The following is a 23,602-nucleotide window of genomic DNA, read 5'->3' on the forward strand; positions in this document are numbered from 1 at the left end:
GTGTTGTTCTAAGTCCGTGGGTGTGGACCAGAACCTTGACCTTGTCTGGTGGAGCTGGCTGCCCAGACTGATGTCGACTGCTGGCTGACACGTAGCATGATGGGGAGTTGTGTGAATTCAATGTCTTAGAGGATGCTGCCAGACTGCACACAGTGCTGCTGGAATCGAAGGTATTTATAGTGATTAATAGCATGCTTGTTGTACCACAACATTGCTTCTAGGCACATACAGCTCAACACCTTCGTGTCTCAGTGCTGTAGAAATACTCTGCTGGCTGGTTTGTAGCTGTGTGGCCAGTCTGCCGTGTCACAATGACTGTGCGGCTTGGCCCTGGTGTGCAAACAGGCTCACTTGTGGAGTTACATGTCAGTACTTCCTCGCCTGCCTGCAGGTCTCGCATATAGCTGCAGTCAAGCTGCTTCTCATCCAGTAATGCTTAAAATTAGTGAGGCATTACAAATCTGATAGGAATTCTTTTATGTCCATAGTTTGGACAATAGTCTGTATTGGACACAGATAATTAATGTTTCTACAGTTAGTTTGACATTTATTGTAGCCACACAACAGGGAAGTAAAGTTACACAAAAGATAACAGTGACAGAAATGATCATCAATCTAGTATGAGTGTGGCAAAGCCAAGAGTCTCTTGTGACCTGTGTCATGACATAATCGATGCTGGACAACTCCACGATAGCACTGGGTGCCAGGGAAGGTGCTGGTGGCTTTTGGGTGACGAAGCGGAGCGATATAGCATAGTGCATAGGTGGGTGGAGGCCCCAACGGACGGAATGCTGTAGGCAACTGGCACAAGTGGCCCTGGAGTGGAGCTGCGACTGCAGCTGTCCACTGGAACATTTGTCACAGCTTAAGTATACCACGGCGGAGGAACATTTGATCTGCTCACAGAAGACAGTCACTGATACAAGTGCCACTGTAGTTGGTGCGCACACTTTTGATGGTAGCAGTCCCTAATGGTGCTTGCTAGTGTTGAGACTGTAAGTAGAATGTTTACAGTTAGCATTGAATGCGATAACACAAAGTTTTGGCATGATGTCTAACTGTCTCCGAAGGAGTAGCGCCTGCAGCGTACAGAGCGGCAACCCACAAGGTGCATGCATCATGCCGGAAACAGGAGAGGCCAATGATACAGGGACCTAGCCCTGCATTTACTCCATATTCCATCAATCTCTAGAGTTTTATTCAATTTTAGTGAGTTCACCTGTTTCTCCATGCCACTGACACCCGTATCTGTTTCACTCATCTTTTCTGTGATATGAGAATTAGGATACTGGTGCCAAAATTTATAAGAAGCACAAACACAATTTGCAAATAATGAAATGGGAATGCACTCACTCCCTGCCTATGCTATTGATGAGAAGCTTTTTGGGTTTCGAGTCGAGTGGTAGTGTTAAAGTACCACAACTTTTCAAAATGTTTTCATATTCCTCATATTCTGGTAAGTGTTGAGATATTGTGGATGCTGTAATATCTATGGTAGTGTTTTGACCCCCGTCCACCTGGTTCTGGATGTCCAGCCAGTGGGCGGGGAGGAAGTGTGGTTACTGTGAATGGGGTAGCGGGTGTGCATTCACATCTCTGGGCATTAAGGCTGCACATTGCGAGATGGATGAGGCTGAGCAAGCTCCCATCATATTGCCGTTAACATGGTATTATGTGCTGCATTCAGATGGTATCCTTTGTCCCTGTTGACTAGAATCCCATGAATCAATATTTTAATTGATTCTTTTATGATCCTGTACCCATAGCCAGTTGCTCAGTATAACATCTTATTGGTGTTCTGAAAGTCCAAAGTGTTGTCTTTCTTGATGCATGGTCTGCTATCACTGATTTTTCTGTGTGTCCCAGTCACACATCTGATGTACTCCTTCTAGCATTTTGAAATACAGAGTTGTATTTGCCCAGTGTATTGTTGGCCACGTTCGCAAGTGATGCTGTAAATCTCAAGTACTTTGTTTAAATTGGTCTTTCACAGAACTAAGCCACTGTTCTGGCTTCAGTAGTGGTCTGAAGACGGTTTTTACATCGGATTGTTCAAACAGGCTCGCAGCTTTGTCTGAGATCAGTCTCAAGTCTCTTTTCTTCTTTCTCCTCCCAGTTTGTTACGTCTTCTCTCTTCGATGCCTTCAGGTAGCATTGTTTGACTGAGAGGCATTCTTCATTGCAAACCCCCCCCCCCCCCCCTTCTCTATGTACCATATGTACCAGGGTGGTCAGCATTGTTGCCATTGCACTGGATGGTGGCAGCTTTTTGCATGCAGGTAGAGGTCTGTATGAGTCTTCCTACTGTGTACTGAATGCCATCTTCTTCTTTACTGGTATGTCCAAGTTAGGGAGACAACCGTGCTCCTCTACTTGTAGTGGAAGCTATGTTTTGATGGAGGGTGTTAAGGTGGGCCAGAAACTCATCCAGTGCCTATCTGCCAAACTTTCATACCACAACATCACTGTCGACATATGAATCCCATTAGCTCCAGGGGTGGCAAATCTCTGTATGGAATACTGTGAGGAGGTGGCCCTTCATGTCACTCATCAGAAATCCAAACACTTCTTCCACTATGTAGACAATACTTTTGCGGTGTGGGAGCACAGCAGTCAGTCACTGGATGAGTTTCTGGACCAGTCACTGGATGAGTTTCTGGACCAGTCACTGGATGAGTTTCTGGACCACCTTAACAGCATCCATAAAAACATTGTGTTCGCTATGAAAATAGAGGAGACTGGTTGTCTTCACTTAAGTAGAGCATGCATCAAGGAAGACCACACCTTTGACTTTCAAAATACCATTGTGGTAAGCCGAGCAATTGGCTATTGGGACAGCATAATAAAAGAAGCCACTGAAATACAGATTCACTAGAATCTGGTCAACAGAGACAAAGGATAGTAGCTCAGAAAAGCATGGATTGCTGCATTAGCAGCAATATGACGAGAGTGAGCCCAGCACTGCCCATCTCGCAAGACTCAGCCTGAATCCCCAGACAAAGATATGAATCAGCACATGCTACTCCCACCGCAGCAACCTCACACACTCTCTGCCCACTGGTCAGACAGTAACCAACTGCCTGGAGCCAGGTGGAGGGGGGCACACGGCTAGTATAAATATTACATCTGCGATATCTCGACACTTCAACAGAAGATTATGAGTATGACGCTCTTTGAAACATCGCAGGACTTTAACACTGCAATCAGGCAGGAAACAGAGAAGTTTTTCATCAGCTGACTGTGTAGTACAAACTTTGTGCGGTGCTCACGAACTTTCAAAAATACACAACATATCACAGTACACACAAGCCTTGACACATTCAGTGAAGGATAATGAAAAAAAGACATGAAAAGTAAAATATTAAAACCAGAATTTTGATACGCACCTGTGTGGCACAAATGGTCTCACACAAACGAAAAACTGGAATTCAGCTTATAAATATAAATGTACATGTGAAATGCATAGTTTTTTCTTCTACTTGGCTGAATTTACGACACCTTCTACACCAGTGTGTGGCAGATGGACACTGTTGTGTCAGTTTATCCCATTCAAAATGGCAAAAATTATTTAGCGCCAACAAAGGACATCTTCCACTTTGAGTTGCTAACAAAGTACCAGTCCTCTAGTAGGCCGATGACTGCATCAGAGCATGCTGGAGGTAGGCATTTCCATGAGTCTCTTATGAGAATACCAGTCCTCTAGTAGGAGCTTCATGGAAATGTTGACAACTAGCACTCTCTGACAGCCATCAGCCAAGAAGTATTTATGGGTTGCTGATAATGACTAGTTATTCAAAACTGGTTTAGTTATTAAAGAATTTACATAAGCATTGGCGGAAATGAAGTTTATAGGTAAAATTATTGTGTTCACTGATACTCTCTGCCAGTAACATGACAAATATGGATAAACTAAGCAAAATGGTTGTCTAAGGTATGGAATAAGTAAAAAATTTGAAATCTCACACTTGATGTATTCAGTAAAAGGCTCATAGAACCAGTTTCAGGCTATTTCTCAATCGTTCCACTCTCGAATAAGAAGTGGGTGAAAAATGTATTGATTTAAGTGTCAGGAAGTCATTTCTGAAAGTATTCGTATGGAGTGTAGCCATGTATGGAAGTGAAACATGGACGATAAATAGTTTGGACAAGAAGAGAATAGAAGCTTTCGAAACATGGTGCTACAGAAGAATGCTGAAGATTAGATGGGTAGGTCACATAACTAATGAGGAAGTATTGAATAGGATTGGGGAGAAGAGAAGTTTGTGGCACAACTTGACCAGAAGAAGGGATCGGTTGGTAGGACATGTTCTGAGGCATCAAGGGATCACCAATTTAGTATTGGAGGGCAGCGTGGAGGGTAAAAATCGTAGAGGGAGACCAAGAGATGAATACACTAAGCAGATTCAGAAGGATGTAGGTTGCAATAGGTACTGGGAGATGAAGAAGCTTGCACAGGATAGAGTAGCATGGAGAGCTGCATCAAATCAGTCTCAGGACTGAAGACCACAACAACAATAACAGTATAAGCTGTTTCTGTATTAGGTTTGTAGTATCTTCTAAGTGTTCTGCCAGTAAAACACAGTCTTTGGTTAGCCCCTCCCCCCCCCCCCCCTCAACAACATATTTTATGGGATGGCTCCAATTTAAGTTGTTTGTAGTTGTAATCTGTAGGTATTTGGTTGAATCAACAACCTTTAAATATTTGTGGTTTATTGTGTGACCAAAGTGTTTTATATATTACTCTTGTTATGTACCTCACACTTTTTATTGTTTAGGACCAGTTGTGACTTTTCACACCATTTAAATATGTTTGTAAAATCAAATTGCAGTTTTGATCCACTGATAACATTAGTAGACAGTAAAGGACAGCATCGTCTGCAAACACCCTAAGAGTGCTTCCCAATTAATTCATATCTTTTAGATTTTAGAAGTATCCCAAATATTTTTATTTGTGGGAAATGAGTTTTATGATGATTTGAAGCTGCTATATAGTTATTTGTATGTTTAACTATTTATATTTAACAATTTTACAGCATCCACCCAAATAAGTGATACGCCAAAATGCGTTGTATAATACCATTTACAGATTGTCATGGTAAGAGTGATCGTGCCTCAGCTGTGTTATGTATGCAGAGTATCATTTTACCATGACCCTTTTTTACTCTCTTCAGTGAATTAGTGTGCTCCACTCATTGTACAATTTCCACAAATGTTATGACATAACTTTCATCTTGTTTGTGTACTACCTTTAAATGTGTGAAGTGTCTTCCTAAAAAAGATTACCTCACAGCATGAATTCATTATTGTTTTTAATTGATACATACTACTACAGTCCATCTAGTCAGTTTCACTGTACTCACATAGTGAAAAGGTGAAAATTTAATTGAAAAAAGAATAGTAATTTCATTTGGCTCAGTGGTGTGGTGCAGGTCTTTCATTTGTACATCACATTGCTGACTTGTTTGACTCTAACCTACCACAGTTATCCAACTGGGAAAGTAGACTTCCGTTTAACATGGAATCCAAACCGAATGTCCTTCCTGGTGACTTCTTGCGTCACTGCGAACTGCTGACTAGGTTAAAACATAGACTGAAAAATCCATGGCCCAACCAGGATTTTATCCTGTGACCTCTTGGTTTCCAGGCACTCATTTTACCACTAGACCACCAGGCCTCACACTGAAAGAATAATGGGTTCCTTTTAAATATAGGCATTGCCTTAAGATTGTTATCCGTTTATTATTGCGTGTATGCAAAGATGTGGTTTCATTGATTTATATTACATAAAGTAGTGTTAGGATACAAATGTTTCTCACATACTGCAATTTATGTTCCAGAACCGCTGCAAGCAGATGTATTTAGTTCATTGCATTCAAAAATTCTATTTTGTGAATCTCTTGTAGAAGGAATATCTTCTATAGGATGAGAATAATTTTCTATATATGTTCCTAATATCATTCATTTCTTAATAAGACAATTGTTGATGTGGAATGCAGATTAAAATGTTTCACCATACACACTTTAGTGTTTGTTATAAAACTTGCATGTTAGAAATTATTCTTGTATTGTACCTTGAACTATTTTTGCAGGTGTCACGTTTGGTGATCCTTCATGAAGAAGCAGAAGATGGCAATCCTATGCCTGATCTTGAACGGCCTGTAATGGCTGTTAGTCGTGCTGTTGCTAATTTAGTCAAGGTAAAATGTTTTGTTGTTACTCACAGACCGTGGTATATCTAAATATCAAGTGAAAATAATTTCTTTATTTTGATGATGTGACAGTGTCTGTGTATATAACAAAGATGATGTGACTTACCATACGAAAGCGCTGGCAGGTCGATAGACACACAAACAAACAGAATCATACACACAAAATTCTAGCTTTCGCAACAAACGGTTGCTTCATCAGGAAAGAGGAAAGGAGAGGGAAAGATGAAAGGATGTGGGTTTTAAGGGAGAGGGTAAGGAGTCATTCCAATCCCGGGAGCGGAAAGACTTACCTTAGGGGGCAAAAAGGACATGTATACACTCGCACACACGCACATATCCATCCGCACATACCCAGACACAAGCAGACATTTGTAAAGTCTGTTTGTGTCTGTGTATGTGCGGATGGATATGTGCGTGTGTGCGAGTGTATACCTGTCCTTTCTGCCCCCTAAGGTAAGTCTTTCCGCTCCCGGGATTGGAATGACTCCTTACCCTCTCCCTTAAAATCCACATCCTTTCGTCTTTCCCTCTCCTTTCCTCTTTCCTGATGAAGCAACCGTTTGTTGCGAAAGCTAGAATTTTCTGTGTGTGATTCTGTTTGTTTGTGTGTCTATCGACCTGCCAGCACTTTCGTAAGGTAAGTCACATCATCTTTGTTCTTAGATATATTTTTCCTGCATGTATGTGTATATATATATATATATATATATATATATATATATATATATATATATAAAAAAAACAAAGATGATGTGACTTACCATACGAAAGGGCTGGCAGGTCGATAGAAACACAAACAGACAGATACATGTATGTGTATGTTTGTGTTTGTGTTTCTATCGACCTGCCAGTGCTTTCGTATGGTAAGTCACATCATCTTTGTTTTTAAATATATTTTTCCCGCATGGAATGTTTCCCCATATATATATGTGTGTGTGTGTGTGTGTGTGTGTGTGTGTGTGTGTGTGTGTGTGGGTTTTAAGGGAGAGAAAGGGTCTGCTTGTGTCTGTATATGTGTGGATGGATAAGTGTGTGTGTGCGAGTGTATACCCGTCCTTTTTTTCCCCCTAAGGTAAGTCTTTCCGCTCCCGGGATTGGAATGACTCCTTACCCTCTCCCTTAAAACCCACATCCTTCCGTCTTTCCCTCTCCTTCCCCCTCTTTCCTGATGAGGCAACAATTTGTTGCGAAAGCTTGAATTTTGTGTGTATGTTTGTGTTTGTTTGTGTGTCTGTCGACCTGCCAGCACTTTCATTTGGTAAGTCACATCATCTTTGTTTTATATATATATATGAAAACTATTTTCTGAACTGCTATCTTTATAGCTTCGTCTGTTACAGTGCAAAGAGTTATACAACCTATGGCTCATTGCTACAAGCATACCATTGGGTTTAAAGTTGTCAAAAGGAACTGTTCAAGTCTTTTTCATAAGTCAGCACCAAATTATCATTAAATTGGTACCCTGTTGTAAGGTACTGTATACTCTACTCATCTTTCATATGTATATTGTAGGTCCTGTGTGATTGATCCGGAGCCAAGATCAAGAGGTTGAAATCACAACAGGAATTTCACTATGTGGGCAGTACTAGCCAAAAGTCATCCAGTATTATGGGGTTTCACAGGCATATGAAACTGTATAGGGATAGCATAATGTGCTTTTAACATTTCATTTTAACAGTACCGTTAAGATGGTTGTATTGGTATTGTGAAATTATCAGTGGTGCTGGCAACATCTCTGTCTTAGTTCGACATCAGTCATAGAATATGTACAAAATACATACGACAGATTTTGCAGCTTATGTTGCAAGCCATACCCTGTGACTTACAATAGATACTCAATTAATGTTGAAACCACGACTGCCATGTGAGAAAGAGTGTAACATTTTCTTTTGGGTATTTTTAACCTTGTAGTATTCATTTGACTGTGAGTTAGAATTGTTCTGAAAAGTACTTTTCTTGTACATCCGAAACTTAATTTAGTGTTGGCTTCGCCCACACAATTCAAGCCGAAAAATTTGCAATTTTGTAGTGAGAGATCATAGTAGATTAACTTTCAAAATTTATTTGCTGACTGTGACTTTCTTGACACCAGATGTATTAAGTGTAGATTTACTACTTAAAAATGACATATGAAAAACTTGTGTTGGACTGGGACTCAAACCCAGATTTCCCCCACTTATCGCAAGCGGGTCGCCTGAACCATTTTGGTTATTTGTGCACACTCCTCAAACTGACCTAAATCCATAACCATTTCTGCTATCTATGCGCATGCCAGGATGCAGGTTTAGGTCAGTCCAGGGAGTGTGCACATGTAGCCGAAGTGGTTAAGACAACCACTCATAGCAAGCAGGAAATCTGGGTTCAAGTCACAGTCCGGCACAAATCTCCATATGTGACTGTTGCATAGTCAATCTGTACCTGTTACAGCTGATGTTAAGGAAGTCACAATTAGTGAATAAGTATAAAAAGTATTTTATACTGCTGTGGTTCATCAGCAGTGTATTCTTTCAGATATGCATGAAAATAGTAAATTAACTACACTGTTAGTAGTTAGCAGTGCAGTGATCCACAGTGTACCATCTCCTTTAAGAAATGTATTAACATTAGATTATAGAAAACTTAGATTATGTAAAACTGGAAAAACTGTAAAGATGAGTTGCACTGTATAAAAAAAAGGAAAAAGAGGAAGAAGAAGAAGAAGAAGAAGATGATGATGATGAAATAAACAAAGGTGCCTGGCATTGTGCAGAACGAATATCAGGAAGACATATTCCAATCGCCACATAACTGAAGAAGATTTTACAGAACTTCAACATCATTTGCTCTATGAGTTCAATGGGTTGCAATACATACATATAGTTAAAATATCTTAATTAGTCAGTCAGTGCACTACTGTTAGTTTCAAGCTATCAGTTTGAGATTGTGGAGGGCTCTGTGAGCAGATGCCACTGCCACACCAGTCTGAAGTGCCAAATCGCACAACGATTTTCTAGAACTTCTTTCCAAGGCCACTCCTAACTTGTCTGGTGTGGGCTAAAGCCGATAAGCTACCTGCTGAGAATAGTAAGAACACTACTGTGAAAATTTAAAGAACTGGCATTTGAAGCTGACTGCAGAATGATTCTGCTGCCTCCAACATACATTGCGCTTAAAGACCACGAAGTTAAGATATCAGAAATTATGGCTCATATGGAGGCATATAGCAGTCATTTTTTCCTTGCTCTGTTTGCGAGTGGAACAGGAAAGGAGATAATGGGCACATGTGTGGCATTTGGTGCCTGCTTTCTCTGTATTGGTTCTTGGGCACCACAAGACACAGCCTTGCGTCATCTGTAAAGAACTTGTGCTTGAAGAAGATAGTTTCCAGTATATAATTAGAAAATGGAAAAAATTGCATTATTGTGTATGCAGCTGTATGACATGAGAAGGAAAAGTAAAGCTGTTATTTTAATTTGTGTGAAGCAGTGTAAAGTTCTACTACCCACATCTCAAAAGTAATGGGTGTTTGGAATGAAAATATGACTTATTACGATGGTCAGTGCTTGTGTACCAGTCTGTGCAAATCCTCCCTCAGTGAATAGCCAAACTTCCTTGTAGTGTCGTCGTTTCCTCTTGTTATTGCATCCCATATCCTATTATGCGTAAAATATATCTGTGATTATATAGTTTATTAGCGATTATATTTACAAGAATGTTGTGCCCCATATCATCACAATACATATCCCTCCTCTTGCAAAAAACTGATAGGATTAAAATGAGTAGGAAAAAAAAAAAAAAAAAAGAACGGGTTACTATGGACCACAAGGCAACAAATATATATTCTAAACATAAAGCAATTTTCATAAGAAACTTAAACATAAAGCAATTTTCATAAGAAACTTATAGTAATGATATGCTAAAGACACTTATCAATGAAAATATTAAACCAAAAATATAAAAGTACAGTTTCATCTTAAAACTATTTATGGTTGTAGCTCTGTGGTAAAGTGCCACATTAATGCTCCAGAGATATCAGGTTGGATCCCCTAATCAGTCCTTGTGGTTTTTCCTTTTCCATTTCTTTTACCTCTTGAAATGTTTGTTAATGTGAAAAATGCTGAGTAGCACTGCAGCTCATAGTCTGTGTTAATCTGTAGATTCCCATATAATGGGCTGGGTATGTCAGTTCAAAGGTTTGTGGAAGTCAGCAGCATACTGCGTCCAGTTTTATTCTGTGGCATTTACTAAGTAGGCTGTCCAGCAAAGCAGATCTGCAATGTTCATGGTAAATGTAAATGCCACCAATAATCAATTTTAGATCATGAAGCATATATGAGTACTTCAGTAAAATCATGAGAGTCTTATTTTCCCTGCACATTTTCATTTATATATCTATAACTGAGTGTAGTAAATAATTATGGGTACTACTGGTTAGTCTTGAAAGTTATTGTCACAGGAACAAGGATTAAGGACAAAGAAAAGAGGTTCCAGTTGTAGTAGTAAAAAAGTCTTAAAATAGTAGGGATGCCAATAACAAATTACTCGTAACAGAGCAGGAGAGACCCGTCAAACAACTTCACTTTTAATTTTCGCTGAACCTCTTACATCACAGTAACTTAAAATTTTCTTCAGTTCCTGGGTGCATTGTCACAAAATACTTCAGTCTGCTCTCTTATTACACAGCACCAACACGACAACACGAAACCTCATCAGTGATCTTCCTTGCTCTGACCCTGGACAGCTCCAAATGAGCCTAAAGTATCATCTAGTCTGTAACTCACTCGCTCATCACATTCTTCCTTCACATTCAGTCTAACAATAAAATTGAAAACAAACTGATACAGTACAAAAGTAATTCTGATTATAAATAATATCGAAAATTGCACAAAAAAGCTAGGGCCATAAAACTGAATGCTCATTTCAGTGCTTGAACTCGAGATTTGATCTCCTGAAAGTACTGATATGTTCAAATATCCTGTTCATGTACTGGCCACATACAAAAGAAATCTGTTGTAGAGTAACACAAGTAACTGCATATAAACACAGTGTATTCATTAGTTTAGCCATAGCTAAATGTAGCAATGCTACTTCCCCCCCCCCCCTCCCCCCCCCCCCCACACACACACACACACTTGAGTAAACATTAACTTTGTGACAGATAATAAATTTAACATCCATTTGATCAACACACAATACTCCCCTTCCCCAGGTTTCAACAGTGGTCACATGACAACTCTCACTTCCTAGTAATCAGCATATCCTATATACCTCTATAACATATACAAATAATCACCACATATAAAATTATGAAGACATTAAATCATTAAATACTACTCCCCCACCCCAAATTCCCAATAGACTTTCCAAGTGAAGCAAAGCAATAAAATTTGCAGTCAACCAAACACATAATAAAAAACTGTTAATTATTATTCATTTAGGTTCAGTCTTTACTAAAATATTTCATCACCCTCTCAGCTTTCATGCTGCATCCAGTCACCAGTATTTATTAAACGTAACAGTCTTGTAGACTGAGGAGAAATTATCTATATAGGCATTGGTGTGGGCCATGGTAAAGTTAAAAGAAATCTTTAGCCAATTTATGATATGCAGTATGTAATGCATAAGTAATGCAACATTTTTTTTTACTCAGACAGAAAAAAATGTAGACTTTGCTGTGGGCCATCATGGAATTTTCCCACTCATCATGGAATATTCCCTATTCAGCCCCTATAGTTTCATGAAGTTCCACTAGGGGTGGCACAATGTGTGGCCTTCAAAATGGTGTCTGTAATGGAGGTGCATTTCATGCAGAGAGCTGTCATTGAGTTCCTTTTGATCAAAAACCAGAGCTTTGCCGTTATTCGTAGGTGCCTGGCAGTGAACAAAAGCACAGTGAGTCGTTGGGCATGGTGTTTGTCATCATCACATCAAGGTTGTGCAAACCTGTCTAGTCTCTCACATGCCGAATGGCACACAGTTGTGACTTCTGCAATGTTGGAATGTGCAGACACTCTCATTCGAGGTGATCAATGGATCACAGTGAAACACCTTGCTGCTCAAGTGGACATCTGTTGTTAGTGCTGACACATTTGTACACCAGTTGGGGTACTCTAAGGCGTATGCCTGCTGGGTTCATCTCTGCCTAACAGAATACCATAAAGAGCAACAAAGGACCATCTGTGCAGAATTTCTTGCATGTTACAGGGATGATCATGACAATTTTTTGTCGAATGTTGTCACAGGTGAAGAAACGTGGGTTCACCACTTCAAACTGGAAACAAAACAGCACTCCATGGAGTGGTCCCACACCACCTCTCCTCCAAAGAAAAAATTCAAAGCTGCACCATCATCCAGTAATGTTATGGTGATGCTCTTCTGAGACTCTGAAGGGGTTATTCTGTTTGATGTCCTGCCTCATTTGGGAATGATCAACTTGCAAGTGTATTGTGCTACCCTCAGGAAATTGAAGAAAAGACTTTGGAGTGTTCATCGCCACAAAAAATTCAAATGAACTTCCCCTCCTCCATGATAATGCAAGGCCTCACTGAAGTCTGCCGACCCAAGAGGACCTCACAAAACTTCATTGAACTGTTCTTCCTTATCCACACTACAGCATAGAACTTTCCCCTACCAACTCCCATCTGTTTGACCCAATGAAGGATGCAATCCATGGGAAGCACTAAGTGGATTATGGGGAGGTTATTGATTCAGCAAGACATTGGCTTGAACATCGACCAGTAGGGTGGTACCATGTGGGCATACAGGCCCTCACAGTAAGGCGGTGTAGGGCTCTAACATGGACTGGAGATTATGTTGAAAAATAGGGTTTTGTAGCCAAAAGAGAGGGGAATAATACGGTGTATTGAAATCCTGAATAAAACCAATCTTCTATTTATTGAATACCCCTCATGTATGACTGATGAAAAAAGACTTTTTTTTTTTTAATTCTAACTGAACCTTGATCCTCAGTGGCGAACTTGGCCTTTGTTTTCTTCTTCTTATTCCTTTTTCCCATGACTTGCCTAATTAGGCATTCATACTAACGAGTAATTGAGAATTTCTTAAAACTTTTCCTTTTAAATTACTGGCTGTGTGGTAGCTATCCTAGTTTCCTTCTCCAGTGGCTCTGTTTCACATCACCATCAAATAGTTTCTTATAAGTCTGCTTTTATTACCTATTCTGTCTGTCTTTGTGTAGTAACTCACAGGCAAACTTGAATTTATTGACTTTCCAATAATCTGCTGACACAGATGCAAACTCTTCCCAGTCCCTCTGACTGTAATCTTCATAAGCAAGCTTACCCCTGCCTGTGTTTTTATATCATTCCTGCATCATATTATTCATTACATCTAAATCTCCCAGTTCCATTATTTCATCAGTATCGGCCATCTTACTCAATGTTTTCTAACAATTTCTGTTACAGCATGTAATCCCCTTAGTTTCACAGTTTCAAATTTCATTTTCCCATCTGCTGCATCTGATTGCATCATTTAAAATGTGTCTGCTTCATTAACATTTTTCACTACTATAAAACGTCATCAATAACTACAGAACTTTCTGCATCCCAGTAAACTCCAACATTTCTACGACTCACTTTAGTATTATCACAAATGAAATTATCGACAGCACTAATCATAAAATCAGTAACATTGTCATAATAAATATCTTTTACCTGTTGAACCATAGAATTTTGACCCAAATCAGTGAACACTTCAGTAACAGCTACATTCAGTCTTGCACATTCACCCACATTATCTGTTTGGTGCTAACATTCATACACATCGCTTTCTCCTAATATGGAACATTCAGCTCCTAAATTGCACTTTTTTTCTGATTTCCTCACTTCTAACCTTGCCATTCAGCTTCATGCATTCCGTTGAATTACATCCTATCTCTGACTTTAGCGTGTTTTCCATCTCAGTTAATAGTGCACTCAACATATTTTCCGCAGTCTGGATGCTACTGAACTGTAGCTCCTTACTACTTTGCTCAGTTTTGATCAATTGGCCATTACAAAAGTTACCTAATTTCTGTAAATTCCGTGTGGGGTGGGGTGGGGGGGTCGGTAAGCTTTGATGCCATGTTTACCCCAGATATGTTTGACCGGGTTCAAATCTTGCGAGTTGGAGGGGAGGGGGGGGGGGGCGGCGGCCAGCATATCAATTGGAACTTGCCACTATGTTTCTTGAACCACTCCATCACACTCCTGGCCTTGTGATATGGTGCATTATCTTGTTGAAAAATGCCACTGCTGTCAAGACACATGATTGTCATGAAAGGGTGTATGTGGTTTGCTACCAGTGTACGATACTCCTTGGCCATCATGGTGCCTTGTATGATATCCACTGGACCCATGGACGACCACGTGAATGTTCCCCAGAGTGTAATGGAGCTGTCGCCAGCTTGTCTCCGTCACACAGGTCCCACAGGTCTAGGAGCTGTTCCTCTGGATGATGTCAGCTTCGTGCCATCATGAAGAAGAAGGTATCATGATTCATCAGACCATGCAGTGCTCTTCCACAGCGTCAATGTCCAGTGCCAATGATCACATGCCCATTTCGGTCATAGCTGCCGGGGTCATGGTGTTAACATTGGCACATGCTTGTGCCATCGGCTGCTGAGGCCCATTGTTGGGAGTGTTAAGTGCACTGTGTGTTCAGACACATTTTTATTCTGCCCAGCATTAAAGTCTGATGTTAATTCTGCCACAGTTCACCACCTGTCCTGTTTTACCTGTCTGCCCAGCCTATGGCATCCAACATCTCCAATGAGGACGGGGGGGGGGGGGGGGGGGGGGGGGTCACCGAACCCCATGATGTCTCCACATGGTTTCACCTTGGTATTGTCATATGTTGAAGACACTCACCACAGCACTCTTTGAACACCAACAAGTCATACAGTTTCCGAAATGCTTGTACCTAGCCTCCAGGCCATCACAATCTGCCATTGGTTAAACTTGGGTAGATCACGTGTCTTCCCCATTCTACACACAGACATTATGCTCACTGATACTACATGTACCATGCGTGTGTTTAACTAGCAGTCATTTCTAACCAGGTGACACTGCTATCACCTGGACAGGTTTATATCGATAGTAGATTGGTGGTCGTAATATTCTGGTTGATCCGTGTAGATGGCCTAGTCATAGTCATACGTAAGTTCAAAATGGGAAAGTATGATTATGACAGTGGATTATACTATTGATTATATTTACAAGAAGGCTACATAGCAACAGTTTTAGTTAGAAAGGAGAGCACCTGACTATACATTACAGAAAAATTGAAACTAATGGGCTAGAGTTGAAACACAAGCAGAAAAACAGTTTGTTTTTTTATATCAGCTGCTAATGTTCTGGAGGGATATGTTTCATTTCGTGAAGTTTGTATTTGGTGAAACATTTTCTGTATTTATTGTAAGGCTTCCTAGTAATTACTTATAATAGTGTGCAGGGGTCCATGACCAATGGGACTTATAATGTAAGCGGTTGTATTCATTTAATAAAAAAAATAAAAAAAAATATAATAAAAAAAACTGGAATTGGTGGTTTTGTCACTATTGTTACACAGAAATGCATTGAGACAAAATGATGGTAGTTAATATAAATTTATTTAATATTTGATAAAGTTTTTGTATTTTGTATAAAATTTGAAGAGTTGTATTTTCCATTGAATGTTCAGGTTGGACGAGAAACAATCAACAGCAGTGATGATCCAATTCTGAAGCAAGATATGCCAGCAGCTTTGATGAGAGTAGAAGGTGCATCAAAACTGCTTGAGGAAGCATCTGCTATGCTCAAGCAGGACCCATTGAGTGGATCAGCAAGGTAGTTTTCCATTATATTGTGCATTTTTAGAAAGTATATTAATGGACCTGTTGTGCACTCAGGCACCTCAATCACTGTGTTGACCTACAGACAACATTGTTAGCATACTGTGCATACATTTACTCAAATCTAGCATACTCTTCTAGGGCCTTGGAAAATAAGATGAAAAAGTGTTTAGTCTACAGAAGTGTGCAATAATAATGTTGTGTAAAGTTGCAAACTGAACATCTTCCAGAAGTGTCTTCAGGGACCCAGGGTTTCTTACATTTACATGTCAATGTATAGATACTGTAACAGTATTTGTGATTAGTAACAAGAGTGGATTTAGGATGAACTCAGCAGTTCACATACACAATACTAGAAACAGAAATAATTTTCGTATAAGCTATGCATCCGTTTCTAGGGTTCAGATTGGAATTTTATATTCTGGTGCAAAAGTCTATAACAAGTGGCCAGTGTACGTCAGGCAGGAAGTTGAAAATCCTCAACTATTTAAACACCAAATAAAAGAATATCTCATTAGGAATGTAAAATCTGCCTAGCTCCAGCATTTGTATCAGATAATTCTGATTTTTGCCATTATATAGCCACCTAGTAGTGGTCTGTGTCAAGTTAAAATGCTTCGTTTAACTTATTGGATAGTAACCAAGCTGAGTAGTACTTTTGGAGGAAGAGCAGCTGCTTTTTTCAAAGTAGCTGGTTTTCTATAAATAATGCAGAAGTAATGTAGAAGTAGTTACCATAATTATCAGTTTGAGTTTATTACCACTTGTCACAATTTGTAATTAGCATACTTTACACGCCCATCCTCCTCCCAAGGGGACTAACCACTCATTGGTGAGTACATACTTGGCTACTGCAGGGCCCCAGCCTTTGTAACACTACTTCCTCTCTCTGTGTTGCACTTCAGCTATCTCTTACATTCTCTGACTTTCCGTGGGATGGTCCACAGACCGTGCTTGGACTTGGTTCACAATTTTGATCTTGATTTCCAGTTTCGCTCCCAACACTGCCTTCACCTTCCATTAACAATTATATGGGACCAATTATTGGGTTTGACCTCCCATCTTTTCCAAATTTTACAGAAGTGTGCACCATGCAGATTGCGCACGGTGGTGTACGCTCTGCCTATATATCCTTCTGCCCTTCCTTTCTGTTGTCATAGTATGCCCAAAACCCAGCACAGTAGCCATCCTGTTGGTGGGGAATCATCAAGTATCTGCACTTTAGCAGCTTCCTGACCACACAGGGATCGCACTGTTGGTGCACCCAGTGCACACTCCCTATGTTTGCCATGGAGTATGTGCCGTCATGACTGGGCATGTAGACTCCCAGCAATGGATTACTGGCCAGGCAGGCATTGCTGAAACTGGGTGGCACCCATGGGGACAGCCCCCATTTGGAGTGGGGACACCATAGCAGATACTTCGTACATAAATTGACTTAAACTTTCTCCCACTGGTGGTCACATTGCCCCAGCAGTTTCTTTGAATGGAAAGGCCTTGTATGATGCAACGGAATATGATCTCAACGTGTTCTCTTCCCAGGCTATGTCATGGGAGGAACACAGGACTAGACGACAAAGAGAAAAATACTCCCCCCAACAAGTGGTCTGTATCAGGATCATAGGGGACACCTTTTTTGGCCACAAAGCCTTTATTTTTTGTCGAACACATTGAAGAGAAATGCAGAGAAGCTGCAACCATCTTCAAGATGAAGAGCAGTTCCCTCCTGATTAAAACATTTCCTGTCCAGTTACAGACGCTGCTCTCTTGTGAAAAGTTGGGTGTCATTCTTGTAACTGTCACTCCCCACAAGTGTCTCAATATGGTCCAGGGCGTCATCTTTCACCATGAGGCGCAGGCCAGCTTTTAAGAGTGATGGGGAGTGCACTTCATCCGTTGTGTCCATAGGGGGCCAACGGAAAACAGAGTTGCTACCAGGGCCTTCATCTTGGCCTTCGCGGCTGATACATTGCCTGAGAGAGTCAAGGTGATGGTCTACTGGTGTGACATGAAACCATATGTTCCTCCTCGTATGAGATGCTTCAAGTGTATGAAGTTCAGACGCGTCTTCTAACTGCACCGCTACCCCTGTCTGCAGGGATTATGGGTGTCAGTTGCATGCGAATGTTCCTTGCACGCCTCTCCCCATCTGTGTAAACTGCAGTGAGCTCCATTCTTCCTGCTCACCAGACTGCTGCATTTTTAAGTGTAAGAAGAAAATTCAGGAGTATAAGACCCTGGACAAGCTCACATATCGAGAAGCCAAAATACAGTATGAGTGTCTTAATCCCGTACATATGACGCAATCTTATGCTGCAGCTGCAATGTTGTCAGCTTCTCTGTCGACAGTGCTTTCCTCTGTTGCACCTTTTACAGTGGGTTCTCAGAGCCACCTCAGAGCCACCCACTAATGCCTGCTCTGCAGGCAGTTGGGGGCCCTTCTGGTGCTTTCACCACACCCACTTTGGAAGCATTGGCTTCCCACCTGCTGGAGACACCTGTTCACATCCTCCAGCTGTGGGTGCCTCATATTCCTGCAGCTTCTCTAGCTAGGAAGAGGTCCCCCAGGTTCTCCCTTCCACGGCTTCTACTGGTTCACAACCAGACACCAGCCGATGGCTGAAGGAAGCACAGGCTGCTGACTGTCCCTGAAACCAATTCAGGGAAACCTTCCCAATCCCTGTCTTCTGAGGAGAAGAAGGAAAAAAAGGAAGGCTTCTAAGATGAAGGAAACTCCGGTGGCCCACACGCCACTGGCCTCTGCATGTACTCCTTCTGTGCCGAAGGTAGAGATCCTGGTGGCTCTCAAGGTAACAGATCTCCCCAAGCAATGTACCACAGGACCTATGTCAATGGTAAGCTATGGCAGCTTTTTAGCACTTACCCTGCATCCTGTATTTTCACCCAGGAAACACGGTTTCCAGCACTCAGACCCCTGCCCTTTATGGCTACTGAGGCTATTTTAAGAATCATACCGACTATGAGAGGGTATCAGGTGGAGTTTGTACATAAGTCCTGGGACACTATATATAGTGACCTTGTGCCTCTTGATACACCTTTTGAGGCTGTGGCTGTTTGGCTAAGGGCACGTAAGGATTTTACTATCTTAACGTTTATTTCCTTCCCGATGATGGCATATCCCACAATGAACTGTCTGCATTAATCTCTCAGCTCCCCCTACTTTTCCTAACCCTTTGTGAGGTGAAACAATGATCATTGGTTGTGGTAAAGACATTGAAACTTTAATGGCACAGCTTGATCGTTGCCTCTTGAACTCTGGTACCTCCATACACTTCATTGTGGCACATGGAACTTACTTGACCATTGATCTTTCATTTTGCAGCTCTGGTCAACCATCTATTGACTGGAGGGCCCACGATAACCTGTGTGGTAATGACCGCTTCCCAATCTTCCTGCCCCTCCCTCAGTGTTGCTCCCCTGAACACCCACCCAGATGAGTTCTCCATAATGCTGAATGGGATGGCTTCACCTCTGCTCTTGCCCTAAGCTCCCCATTGCAAGGCAGTATTGATGCAGCTGTTTAGCATACAATGGCTGTTCTCTTGACAGCCAACCAAGCCATCCTTTCTTCCTCGGGATCCCCCTGTCAGAAGACTGTACCCTGCTGGACCCTAGAGATTGCTGTGGCCATTGGAGATCATAGACAGGCTTTCCAATGCTATAAGCAGCACCCTTCAGTGGAGCACCTTATTGCCTTCTGTGCCTGTGTCTGCTACCTCATAAAATGACAAAAGGAAGAATCTTGGGAAAGGTATGTTTCCACCATTGAATCACATACCTCTCCATCTCAAGTGTGGGCAAAGATTAGATGCTTCTACAGCTTCCAGTCCCCTGCAAGTGTACCAAGTATTTCCTTAGATGGTGCCATTCATACTGAGGAAAACGCTGTCACTGAACATTTTGCTGAGCATTGTGCTCACGCATTTGCATGTGAGAACTACCACCCCACGTTTCGGTTCATAAAACAGTGGGTGGAGCAAATGCGCTTATCTTTTACTACCCACCACCTGGAGTCATATAATGCTCCATTCAGTGAATAAGAACTCTTCATTGCTCTAGCCCGTTGCCCTGATTCAATCCCAGGGCCAAACTGTATACACAACCAAATGCTGAAACATCACTCAGTGGATTGTCTGTGTCATCGCATCCTTACCTTCTTTAATCGGATCTGGAATGAGGGTGAGTTCCCATCTCAGTGGCAAGAAATCGTGATAGTTCCAGTACTGAAACCGGGTAAGAACTTTAAGTTGCTCAAATGCATGGTGAGCAAGTGGCTGTGCTGGCTGCTTAAGTCTCGGGGCCTTTTGGCTCCATCTCGGCTGTTTTTACAAAGGCCGCTCCACTGCTGACAATTTGGTTCACCTGGAGTCCACCATCCGGACGGCCTTTGCACTTCGTCAGCACCTCATCACTGTCTATTTCGATCTACAGAAGGCTTATGATATGCCATGGCGTCACCTCATCCATACTATGTTACTTGAGTGAGGTCTCCAAGGTTCACTCTCCATTTTTGTCAAGAACTTCTTATCACACCATACGTTCCAGGTTCAAGTGGGTGCTTCACTCTGTACCCCCCATATCGAAGAAACTGGGCTTCCGCAGGGCTCGTACCGAACATCACTCTCTTTTTGGTAGCCATCAGCGATCTAGCAGTGGCTGTGGGATCTTTGGTGTCACCCTCCTTATATGCCGATGATTTGTGCTTTTTTATGGCTCCTGTAGTATGGGTGTTGCTGAATGTTGTCTACAGGATGCCCTACGAAAGACGCAGTCATGAGCTCTCACCCATGGTTTTCAGTTTTCAGCAACCAAGACTCGTGTTGTGCACTTCTGTCACTGTCGTACCGCCCACGAGCACCCAGAGCTTTACCTAGACAATTAATTACTATTTATAGTTGAGAAGCACCACTTTATGGGACTGGTCTTCAGTTCCCATATGATGTGGCTTCCCCACCTTCACCAACTTCAGCAAAATTGCTTGTTACACCTCAATACACTTCCCTGTCTCAGTAACACTAGCTGAGGTGCAGATTGCTCTATCTTTTTGCGGCTCTACAAAGCCCTAATTCTGTCTTGTGTATGGTTCAGCATCACACTCAACATGTGGGTACTAGCCCTCATTCATCATTACGGGGTCTGACTTATGACAGGAGCCTTCCGAAGTAATCCTGTGAAGAGTCTACTAGTCAAGGCTAGAGTCCCTGTGTTACCTATCAGACACCAACAGCAGCTACTGAATTACACTACATGCATTTGTAGCTTCCGTGAATATCCCAATTACTGTGCCCTTTTCTCTGGAAGGGAGCTCCACCTTCCACAACAGCGACTCAGAACTGGGTTTATAGTTGCTGCAGGCCTGCAGTGTCTCTGTTCAGAACTGTAACTTCCTCCACTGTCGCCCTCAGGGGCTCAGCATTGATTTGCTGTGTACAGGCTTGGCAACCCTGGGGTTCCTGAGCTGGGGACTGGTAAGTGCCACCAATCCCCCTTCACTGTAAGCTCTGGACATACTTCAGCAACCACCGTGTGGCAGTGGAATGTTGTGTGTCTCAGGGAGCGGGGATATTGGCTTGACTGCCTAGATTTGAGGATGAGATAAACCTCTACTTAAAAAAAAAATCTCAATCTTGAGGTGTGCTGTGCGCTGATGGAATGTACGGCTATTGAGGTGGAACAGTCGTTAGTGGGCAACCTCTGGGGAATCTCTGGGGAATCCTCACAAGCGACTTCTAATCAAGCTGCGGGCCTATGGGATATTGTCTCAGTTGTGCGACTGGATTTGTGATTTCCTGTCAGGAAGGTCGCAGTTCGTAGTAATAGACGGCAAATCATTGAGTAAAACTGAAGTGATATCAGGTATTCCCCCAGGGAAGCGTTCTGGGACCTCTGCTGTTCCTGATCTATATCAATGACCTGGGTGACAATCTGAGCAGTACTCGTAGGTTGTTCACAGATGATGCTGTAATTTACCGTCTAGTTAGGTCATCCGAAGACCAGTATCAGTTGCAAAGCGATTTAGAAAAGATTGCTGTATGGTGTGGCAGGTGGCAGTTGACGCTAAATAACAAAAAGCGTGAGGTGATCCACATGAGTTCCAAAAGAAATCCGTTGGAATTCGATTACTCGATAAATAGTACACTTCTCAAGGCTGTCAATTCTCACTTACCTGGGTGTTAAAATCATGAACAACTTCAGTTGGAAAGACCACATAGATAATATTGTGGGGAAGGCGTGCCAAAGGTTGCGTTTCATTGGCAGGACACTTAGAAGATGCAACAAGTCCACTAAAGAGACAGCTTACACTACACTCGTTCGTCCTCTGTTAGAATATTGCTGCGCGGTGTGGGGTCCTTACCAGGTGGGATTGATGGAGGACATCGAAAGGGTGCAAAAAAGGGCAGCTCGTTTTGTATTATCACGTAATAGGGGAGAGAGTGTGGCAGATATGATATGCGAGTTGGGGTGGAAGTCATTAAAGCAAAGACGTTTTTCGTCGCGGCGAGATCTATTTACGAAATTTCAGTCACCAACTTTCTCTTCCGAATGCGAAAATATTTTGTTGAACCCAGCCTACATAGGTAGGAATGACCATCAAAATAAAATAAGACAAATCGGAGCTCCAACAGAAAGGTGTAGGTGTTCGTTTTTCCTGCGCACTGTTCGGGAGTGGAATGGTAGAGAGATAGTATGATTGTGGTTCGATGAACCCTTTGCCAAGCACTTAAATGTGAATTGCAGAGTAGTGATGTAGATGTAGATGTAAAATCTACCGCACCACAGTTGTATAAGGCTTACTGAGGCATGCAGGGCTGTCAGAGTGGACCCTTATTTCCGTAGCTGCTCGTGGGACCTAGATGGAACCCTTGAAATCATCATCTTCTCCTCCCATCGGGAAGGGTGTACCACATAGGAGTATTCACACCTATTCATCCAAAAGAATGAGAGAGGCTAGTCCTCTTGATAATAAGAATACTTTGGATTGCAGCAACAGGGCTCATGAAGTCATGAATAACAATGTGTTTGTGGTGATAAAGAGGAACGAGGGAACATTTGAAAAATTGTCCCACTTTTATATCCATAAGGTTTTGGAAGGCCTTGCTGGAACATTTAAATCTATAAAACGATTGTGTAATGGTTCATTGTTGGTCGAAACTAACTGCTCAAAGCAGGTAGACCTTCTTAAGAAATCGCATAAATTGGGTGATGATGATATCATTGTTGAGATGCACACCTCTCTCAATTGCAGTAAGGACGTTGTCATATGCCAAGATATCATGGACATGGACATAGCAAAACTGAAGCAAGAATGGGCATCCCAGGGAATAGTCGATGTGAAGCAATGAACTCGCAGGAATGATGGGGCAACTGAAAAGACTGCCACTTTGTCACATTCAATTCTCCCACACTGCGTGAACATCTTATGATGGGGTTCCTTTGACCTAATGTTCAGCCTTACATTCCAAACACTATGCGGTGCTATAAATGCCAGCATTTCGGTCATACAACCATGAGTTGTGGAGGTGAAGTGATCTGCGGGTACTGCAGAAAAGCTGCTCATTACGCT

The 23,602-nt window shown here is 41.8% G+C and overlaps 1 protein-coding gene across 1 annotated transcript in view; it reads left to right on the forward strand.

Annotated features, from left to right (window-relative positions):
* The window catches only part of LOC124721847 (vinculin), a 302,703-nt gene that overhangs the window by 24,623 nt on the left and 254,478 nt on the right, over nt 1-23,602 (forward strand). The window contains exons 2-3 of the mRNA XM_047246978.1: nt 6,090-6,197; nt 15,867-16,012. Of these exons, the coding sequence (XP_047102934.1) occupies nt 6,090-6,197; nt 15,867-16,012 (254 nt within the window). The remainder of the gene's footprint in view (nt 1-6,089; nt 6,198-15,866; nt 16,013-23,602) is intronic.

Source organism: Schistocerca piceifrons, chromosome X, assembly GCF_021461385.2.
Source record: "Schistocerca piceifrons isolate TAMUIC-IGC-003096 chromosome X, iqSchPice1.1, whole genome shotgun sequence".
In the NCBI taxonomy this organism is placed as follows: domain Eukaryota; kingdom Metazoa; phylum Arthropoda; class Insecta; order Orthoptera; family Acrididae; genus Schistocerca; species Schistocerca piceifrons.